This window comes from Phocoena phocoena, chromosome 2 (assembly GCF_963924675.1).
Source record: "Phocoena phocoena chromosome 2, mPhoPho1.1, whole genome shotgun sequence".
Lineage (NCBI taxonomy): Eukaryota > Metazoa > Chordata > Mammalia > Artiodactyla > Phocoenidae > Phocoena > Phocoena phocoena.
Window position 1 is genome coordinate 125,582,938 of NC_089220.1, and position 9,147 is coordinate 125,592,084.

At 34.3% G+C, this 9,147-nt stretch overlaps 1 protein-coding gene across 2 annotated transcripts; it reads left to right on the plus strand.

Annotated features, from left to right (window-relative positions):
* The first annotated feature begins 100 nt into the window (after window positions 1–100).
* LINS1 (lines homolog 1) lies at window positions 101–6,869 on the plus strand. Of its 2 annotated transcripts, none has more exons than XM_065872237.1 (6): window positions 101–499; window positions 602–691; window positions 1,532–1,673; window positions 2,134–2,724; window positions 3,956–4,127; window positions 5,982–6,869. In XM_065872237.1, exons 1-6 carry the CDS (start codon window positions 101–103, stop codon window positions 6,865–6,867), a joined length of 2,280 nt encoding a protein of 759 aa, XP_065728309.1. In that variant the 3' UTR covers window positions 6,868–6,869. The 2 variants fall into 2 exon arrangements, with proteins under 2 accessions (XP_065728309.1, XP_065728311.1); XM_065872239.1 differs by having other exon boundaries at window positions 101–456; window positions 604–691; window positions 4,064–4,127.
* Window positions 6,870–9,147: the final 2,278 nt, after the last annotated feature.

Genomic DNA, 9,147 nt, shown 5'->3' on the forward strand with positions numbered 1-9,147 from the left:
TTAGGTTTTATTGAAGAAACAGAGATTCATCCCATTTCTAAGATTAATATTTACAATTTGGATTTGTCAACCTTCTTGTAAGATATGTTTGGCAATCAAAATGAAAGCTTTCTTTGAAGTTTTAGAACAATTATACAGGAAAGTACTTCTTGGAGCCACACTTGAAAATGACAGCCATGATTACATCTTTTATCTCAACCCAGCATTTTCAGATCAAGATTGCTCTACAACCAACTCCTCAGACTGCTCAAACATCCTTGATGTTCAGGGCAAGCATCAGCCATCCTCTGTCAATTTGGCTACCCCTTCTGTAGCACCTGTGTGTTTGCAGAGACATTTTCAGATGAACAGTACCCGAGAAATAATGCTCCTTCAGTTAACAGTGATTAAAGTGATGATGACCAGAATATTATCTGTCGAAACTGAATTGCATGCAAAGGAGAAATATAGAGATATAATTAAAATTCTTTTAAAATCATCTGACGTCGATTCTAAATTAGTAAGCCCATTTGCTTTTGTTTTTTTTTTTTAAGATCTAGATTTTTAAAATATAAGTTTTAACATTCAGTAACAGTAGGTAAATTTATTTGTTTTCTTGTAGACCTGTATATTCCAAAACTCGGATAAATTGTTATCTCACATGGCTGCAAAATGCCTTGCACTACTTCTGTATTTCCAATTGAAGGAAAAGGTAAGATAAGTAATCAAATTATGTTACTGTTTCTTTTATAGTTTCTTTAAAATTGCTCTCTGGCATTCAATATTTTATCAATAAAATATTTGCTCACACAATAACGTGTAAATCCACAAAAGTGTAAGAATAGAATAATATGATGATGGCTTATATCAAGGATTAGAGTCTTAAATATGTTGTAAATCTTCACAAATCAGATTTTTAACCCAAAAGATGGGTTTCACGTCAGAGAGTTCATAACTTTCTTCAGATTGTCAAAGAAGTAGGTGGGCCTCCTTTCTCCCCTCCAAAAAAAGGTTTAGGAACCCCTGCTTGAGACTAAGACCATTTTCACAGGTTTAACATAAATAAATTCTAAGAGTGGTCCTCAGCATAATGAAAAAATATGAACAACTTATCAGATTTTTCTCTTATCTCTGAATTAGTTAATAAACAAATCTAAATTTACTGACTTCTTTCAGCTATAATTGCTTGTTCCTTTCTTAAAATAACATTCTTTCCTGAATTAAAAAAGGCAGTATTTACAGTAGAAAATTTGGGAAAAGAGAAAATGTATAAAGACCAAAATAAAAATTACATATCATTCCAGCTACCAGAGATAATAATCACTGCTAATATTTTCATGTTCCCTTTGATCTTTTATTTCTATGGCATATTGAATTTCTTGATTTAAGGAATATTAGGATATTTGTGTCCTTGTTTTAACAAATATTATCATACTTTTTTTTTGGAAAGGAGTAAGCAATGTTGTATTGAGTTGTATATAATAGGTAATTTGTAATTGTAAAGAAAATATTGTATTATAACTTACTCCTTTAAATTTTTTCTAACTTCTAGATAACATTGAGTAATTCCTGGATTTCTTTTTGCCAAAAAAATCTTTCTGAATATTCTGAAAGTGATAAAGTAGTACACTGCCTCTGGATGCTTACCTTTGTAATAAAAGAAATCTTTAAAGATACATGTTCACAAAAAACAGGTATGAATTATGTTTCCCTGTAAACAATGGTCATTATCTTGTTCCCAAGGAGCATTATACTTATATAATGAAGAGTAAAACTTACTTTACAACGTCTGATCTGTCTTGAAGTATGAAAAACTAAAGAATTGTGCCCCATATTTTTTGATTGAGGATACCTTTTTAAAAGGAAAAAAAGTAAAACTTCACTATTATTAAAAATTGAAATTAAAGCTTTTCATTTTTATATATCCTTTGTATCGTCTGATGTTACTGATATTTGTAAAATGGGTATTAGCCATGGTTATTAGCTCTTACTTAGTGTGCATATCTTCATTTGTTCATGTTAGAGATAAACAATCCAATCCATTTCTTCATCTTATAAAGGGATAATAATTATAAAAATTGAATTGTAAAATTGCTTTTTAAGAAGTCTTTGTTTTTCCTGTTGCTTATAATTACTATTTTTTTTTTATCACAGAAATTCTAAAGCAGTTCCTGACTCCTTTTGACACTATTTTTGAAGTCTTTTACAATTCCTTATTTTCTCAGCATTTTGAAAACCACCAAGATACTTCTAAACTAATAAACAGCTTGATATGTTTCCTGGAATTGCTTGAACTTCTTATAGCCTCCAGAATCCACCTGAAGTTACATTTCACTTGCCAGAGGATGTTATTTTTGAAACCTTCTTGTGTGTTCGATGTTATTACCTGGCCTATTCAGGCTTTTGTCAAAAGGAAATTCATCATATTCATCAAAAAGTGCCTTCTCTGCAAAGTGGGTGAAGACCTTTGTCGGGGATCCGTCCCTACCTTCATGGCACCAGATCATCCTTTAGATGTGGACCTGTTGGCTTTGGCTGATGCTGTTCTGCAAGCTGTGGATTTGGGCTTTTTGAGGACACTGTCTGTCTATGGAAAACCTTCCTGCTTTGGAGGCGATGAAGTCCAACCTGGATGTGAGTGTGTCCCTGGTCCAGATCATGTGATCCTTAGAGCAGCGAGCTTACTTATCATTAGATCCTTAGAAATCAAGTTTCAAAATGGTGCTTCAGCAAATGAAATGAAAGGTAACTCTCTCAACTCCTTCTGTATGCAAAGTAATGGGTAATTATTTACTGAAGTAAAATTATTCATAATTATCAAATCTCAGGACTGTAATTTCACAATTTAAGCTATATGTTATTCTAGTTATAATTTATTAATTTTCTTCAAAAAAAAGAGAAAAAACTAGAATTACCTTAAGAAATAAAGTTTCAGTTTTGTGCTCTAAACTGAATTTGCATAGTATAGTTAATAATTGTGTTTAAAAAATAAAGATGCTGTTGAGTCACTTCGAAGTAAGCAATGTAAGTCAATTCATATTCAGTTACTTGTAGTATATTATTCATATTTTCCTTCATAAAATTGGTATATCTACTAATACAGATTTTTGACAATTAGGAGTTGAATCGAAACTATTACGTCAGAAGTTATAGTGATGAAGAAATTTTTGTATAAAATTTCCAGGATGTTAACTTAGAGTCCAAAGAGAGCCATTTAAAGTATTCAGTATAGGTGCTGGGGAAGATTATGTCCTCTGTTTCATTTGAGAAAAATGAATAGTAAACGTCTCTAAGCAAGCAGCATAGAGTTTCAGTGAAAGGTCTGAATTGTAAGCAGTGACTTCCCTGAATTGCTTTAGGTAACATTTAGCTTGTAGTAACAACATCCAAGATATAATCCTGTGCAGTTATCAGTTACAACACTAGATGGCGCGTGTTATATGTCAAGAATTTTAAATTGCAGTTAAAACTCCTCAAAACCTTTTTGACTTTTGTGCTTAATAGTAGTACTTTCATTTAATACTTTAAACAATTTTAAACAAACAAAAAAATTTTTTTCTGTTATTTTGAGGGCAAATTATTTTTGTTTGGGTGCATTGTTGCCTCTAGTAACAAACCATGTGACATCCAGTGAAGTGATTTCTGTTGCCTACCACTCATTCATTTATATGCTTTTAGCAAGAATTTATGTAACTTTTATTTCTCAGAGATAATTAGTTATTTGGCAGCGTGGGAAGTAGATGATCTGGCTATACATTTTAACTGTATCCTACTGACTGGGTCATTTTTTTCTCTGAAGCTCAGTTTCCTAATATACAGAGTGGAGATAATCCCTAACTCACAAACTTTTTGAAAGTGTGAATTATGAAAATGAATTTTAAAGTACTCTAGATATTATAAATTTATATATAGGCAAGTTATTATAAATGCATTCATAAACTGTTGCTTGCTCTTTGAAATTTGCATTTTTTTGAAGTTGATTTACAGAGGTTCATGTCTGAGTTACTGACCTTCTTAAAGCCTCACCTTCAGCCGTCTCTGCGATCACACAATCTTTGTGAGTGGTTGTCTAGGGTCTTCATAGAACAAGACGATGACATGCTGGAGGCTGCCAAAACAGCAATGGGCATCTACCTGAAGTTGACCAGGTTCGTATATTTTAAAGTAATTATACTAACTACATGCCAGGAAAGCAGAAAACATTTTTAATAATGTGTTGGACATACTATTTACTTTCCATCATTAGGGGAAAAAAAAAATCCCTAACAATCTTGTGGTTTCCTTATAAGTTCCAATTCCTTTCTTTAACCCTGCCCTACATGAAAATAGATTACATTTGAGTTCTGATTATGAAAACTTGGCTGGCTAGGCAGATCTATCTAGGGATTAGAACTAGACTGGTATTAGACAGCATGGGTTCTGGCTGAGTCACCACCTTTGCTTTACCTGTGTGATCAGGAATAAGTTAATACACTTGTCTAAGTCTTAATTTAATTGATGTTTAAGAACTCTCTTCACCTCTAAGACTAACTTATCTGTATTGAACTTCTGTAAGGTGATTTTTGCCTTTGTAAAGGTGAGTACAATCTTGTAAGTAATCAAAGGAGCTGTTGTAAATTTTCATTTTAGTGTACAGTTGAACTGGGATTGATATCATCTTGAGGCAGATATCTGAAATTGATTATGAACTTACGTTACTGATGACATTTTATACTGATCCTATTTCTGTTTATTAAAACAGCTGTACTTGGTCAATCTTGGGTCAATCTTCTTGTGGCAAATATCTGTAATTGGTAATGAAGTTAATAACTGAAGACCTTTTACACTGTTTCTGCTTCTGCTTTATTAAAACCTTAAAGTATTTGCTTTATTTCCATTTCTTTCTTGGCTTCAGAGAAAGGGATTTCTTACTAATGACTGTCGGTGCAGTGTTGTGCTGCCAGTTCTTACTTGTATTATGACACTGCTGGCAGTGGCTGCTTTCAGACTGTAAGAGTTTGGGGCCAATTTTCAAAAGGTTCTAATCAAGAACACAGAATTCCTGCATGCGATTTGAATTAGGCTTAGAAACGGTCAAATACAAATTCTGTCTGAATGCACATGCCTCGTAGAGTATATCTTAGTTGTATTCAAAGCTGACTTCTTACTCCTCAAGAAAGAGGAAGCCTCTGAATTAAATTTACTTTGTATGTGAATTTCTAACTTCCTTAGCTTGAATGTAGTGTGCTCGCAGAGGCATGTGCTCATGTCACATGTATTTTTTTTTAATGTAACTGTATTAGTTAAGAGTGATTGGCTATAAATGATAGAAATCAACATTAGTCTAAGCAAAAAAAAAAATGGAATTTATTGGCTCTTAATTGGGAATTCTAAGGGGTCAAACTGGCATCAGATGTAACTGTATATGACTCAAACCATGTCATTGATTATTTCTCTTTGTTTCTATCTCACGGCTCTGAATTAATTCTCAGACAGGGCCACCAGCAGTGCCAGGCTTACAGCAGCCTTACAGTTATAATCTTTAATGGTGCCAGCAGAAGTCCTGGAGAGATCTGATTAGCCTACATGGGTCACAGATTCATGTTGGAATCATGGTGGCCAGGAGCTTGGGTACTCTGATTGGTCATTCTGGGTCACATGCCCACCCCTGTTGAGGCAAGTGTGGAAGGAAAGCAAGGAGGTTAATTCCCACCTTACCACAGGGAATTAGTTACCTGTAGGAGCAAGGAATTCTGATGTCAAGAGACAGGAAGACAGAGGACTTTAATTGGGCAGGTAGAAACTAGAACTACCAAAGTCAATGGATTTTATTTATTTTATTGAATCAGATTTATATGGAGTTTGTGGAAAAAGAGATTGTTTTGAAATTTTTTTGTTTTTAAAATAATGCATACATTAAAAAGAAATCTGATAGGAGAATTTATGGTTTGTGAATTACATCTGTCAAAACTTGTATTTGTAAACAGTCATTAATCTGAAGTCTCTGCTCTCTTTGTTTTCAGAGAATGTGAAGCTACTGAAAGCTTGACCCAAGAAAAAGAAATGTGGAACCATCACACACATGAAAATGGCTATAATCCACACTGTATTTTTTTATTCTTTTTAAAAAATATAGGATTTGATTCTACCGTTCTTCTTGATTTTTTGATTTCATCAGAAACCTGTTTTCTTGAGTATTTTGTTAGGTATTTAAAATTATTGCAAAAAGACTGGGATAATTTTTTCACTATTTGCAAGTACTTTGATATAACTGAATCTAAAGATAACGTAAATATTTGTTGTTGTATCTCCTCACTTGTCCAAGACAGAAGCAGCAACCAAACAGAGCCTAGTCCTTTGGCTGTTCTTGGTAATCACAGAGATGCTCATGCTTGGGTCTCCTGGGCTTCTGAAGCATCTTCTGAACCACTGAACCATGCTGTGATGTCTGAGGAGGCCCAGGCCACACTCCAGGCTAATAGTCTGTCTCCCCAACGAACTTCTCAAAGTCTGGTAGATTACGAAACCTCTGATGATTCTGAAGAAGAATCCACAGACCAGCGTTTAGCAAACAGTAGACTAACGTCTTTACACCAAGAAGCAATGAAGAAAATTCAGGACACAATTGGAACAAGTAGGGATAAAAAAGAACTTAGCCTGGAGTCTCAGTCAAGGTCTCTGGTTCCCAAAGAATCTAATACTCCCTTCTCTGTTGATTGTGACATAGGCCCAAATAACATTGCTTCTAAAGTGGGAATATCTTATAGAACAGTAAAGTGCTTTGAAGAGCTACAAGGTGCCATTTATCGTTTGCAGAAGAAAAATCTGTTCCCATATAATCCAACAGCACTTTTGAAGTTGTTAAAACATATTGAGACAATATATAATAGAAGTATGACTCCTTTGTAAAACAGGAACTGGTTTTCCCTAATATAATTGTGCCTTAATGAGGTAACAGTAAAAAAAAAAAAGTTCAAAAGGGTTTTCTAACATGCTTTTCCTTTGCCTTTTGGAAGCTGCCTAGTAACTGAAAAAGATATATCAAATGATAAGTCACTTGATACAAGTACAGCACTCAAAATTTATGGTAGTTCAACTTACACAAATTTGGGATAGTTATTGTATTAGTTTCTTATTGCTGCTGTAAAAATTACCACAAACTTGGTGGCTTAAAACAACAGAGCTTTATCCTTTCACAGTTCTGGAGGCTAGAAGTTCAAAATCAAGATGGCTACAGGGCCACACTTTCTCTCAAGGCTCTAGGGGAGAATCCTTCCCTGCCTCTTCCTAGCTTCTGGCCATTGCTGGCAATCCTTGGTATTCCTGGGCTTCCTGGACATCACTCCAGTCTCTTTCTCTGTTGTCACATGACATTTCCCCTGTGTGTCTATCTGTATCCAGTTTCCCTCTTGTAAGGACACCAGTCACTGGGTTAGGGCCCACTCTCATCCAGTGTGACCGCATCTTAGCTTAATTATATCAGCAGGTACCCTATCTCCAAATAAGGTTACATTCACAGGTTCTGGGTAGATGTGAATTTGGGGAGGGATGCTGTTTAAGCCAGTATGGTTATTATTTCCTCCTGAGGTATTTACGTGTAATGTAATATGTAAAAAACTTGAATCTTAGCAGTTTTTTAAAGAGGTGATTAGCTCTATATGTATATATGTGGTCTACGAACACAAGTGTATTCTTTAAGAAGAGTTTTAATAGGTAATTCTATTTAAAATTGTTGTGATATGGATAATTATATTCTGTCTTTTTGAGAGGAGGCAGTAAATTCAAGTTTTCATGTCATTACAGGCATACCTCATTTTATTGTGCTTCACTTTATTGTGTTTTGTAGATACTGCATTTTTTACAAATTGAAGGTTTGTGGCAATCCTGTGTCATACAAGTCTTTTGGTGCCGTTTTTCCAACAACATTTGCTCACTTTGTGTCACATTTTAGTAATTGCAGTATTTCAAACTTTTTCATTATTTGTTACAAATATAAAACTTTAATGGATGAGGAGTTGCTTCTTATGGATGAGCAAAGAAAGTGGTTTCTTAAGATGGAATCTGCTCCCGGTGAAGATTCTGTGAAGGTTGTTGAAATGACAACAAAGGATTTAAAATATTATATAAACTTAGTTGATAAAGCAGCGGCAGGGATTGAGAGGATTGACTCCAATTTTGAAAGCACTTCTACTATGGGTAAACTGCTGTCAAATGTATTGCTTGCTACAGAGGAATGGTTCATGAAAGGCAGAGTCCATCAGTGGGGCAAAGTTCATGGCTGTCTTATTTTAAGAAATTGCCACAGCCACCGTGATCAGTCAGCAGCCATCAACATCGAGGCAAGACTCTCCACCAGCAAAAAAATTACACCTCGCTGAAGGCTTAGATGATGGTTAGCATGTTTTAGCAATAAAGTATTTCTTTATTAAGATATATAGGCATAATGCCATTGCGCGCTTACTAGACTACAGTACAGTGTAAACATAACTTTCATATGCACTGGAAAACCAAAAAATCCATGTGACTCACCTTGTGATATTTGCTTTATTGTGGTGATCTGGAACTGAATCCACAATATCTCCAAGGTCTGTGATGGATTTATATACTGAGAGCATAACTATATTGCGCTGGTCAGTCTGTCATTAAGACAGTCTGAAATGTCCTTAAAATATTTTTTAAATGATCCTTTTATAGAGAAATATAAGGAGACTGAACCTGTCAGACATTAAAATATATTTTAAGGCTGTGTTAATCAAAACAGGGTAGTACTCATTCAGGTAGAAATGGGAAGATCAGTGGAACTAAACAGGATGGCTAATCAAAATAACAGATACTAATGTTAACCAAAGAGAAATGCAGAGGTCAAAAACTCTTTTTGGCAATAGAGTTGGGGGTATACATTGGGGCAGCTTCTACATAAATAAAAAAGTATGTATCTTCAAGGATTTTCAATGCCACATTGTTTATAAAAGTAAAACACTAGAAATAATCTGGTTAAGTAAGTCATAATATATATATTCATAGTATGTATGCTCAGTTATATATACTTGTGGAAAGAATGAGCTGTATTCATGTTTACAGAAATGAAACATCTACAGTTAAAAAAAAGTGAGTATATTGGGCTCCCATTAGTTTAAGAAAAGAACGTGGGGAAGGAGTAATACACACACATTTATATATGCCTTTGTG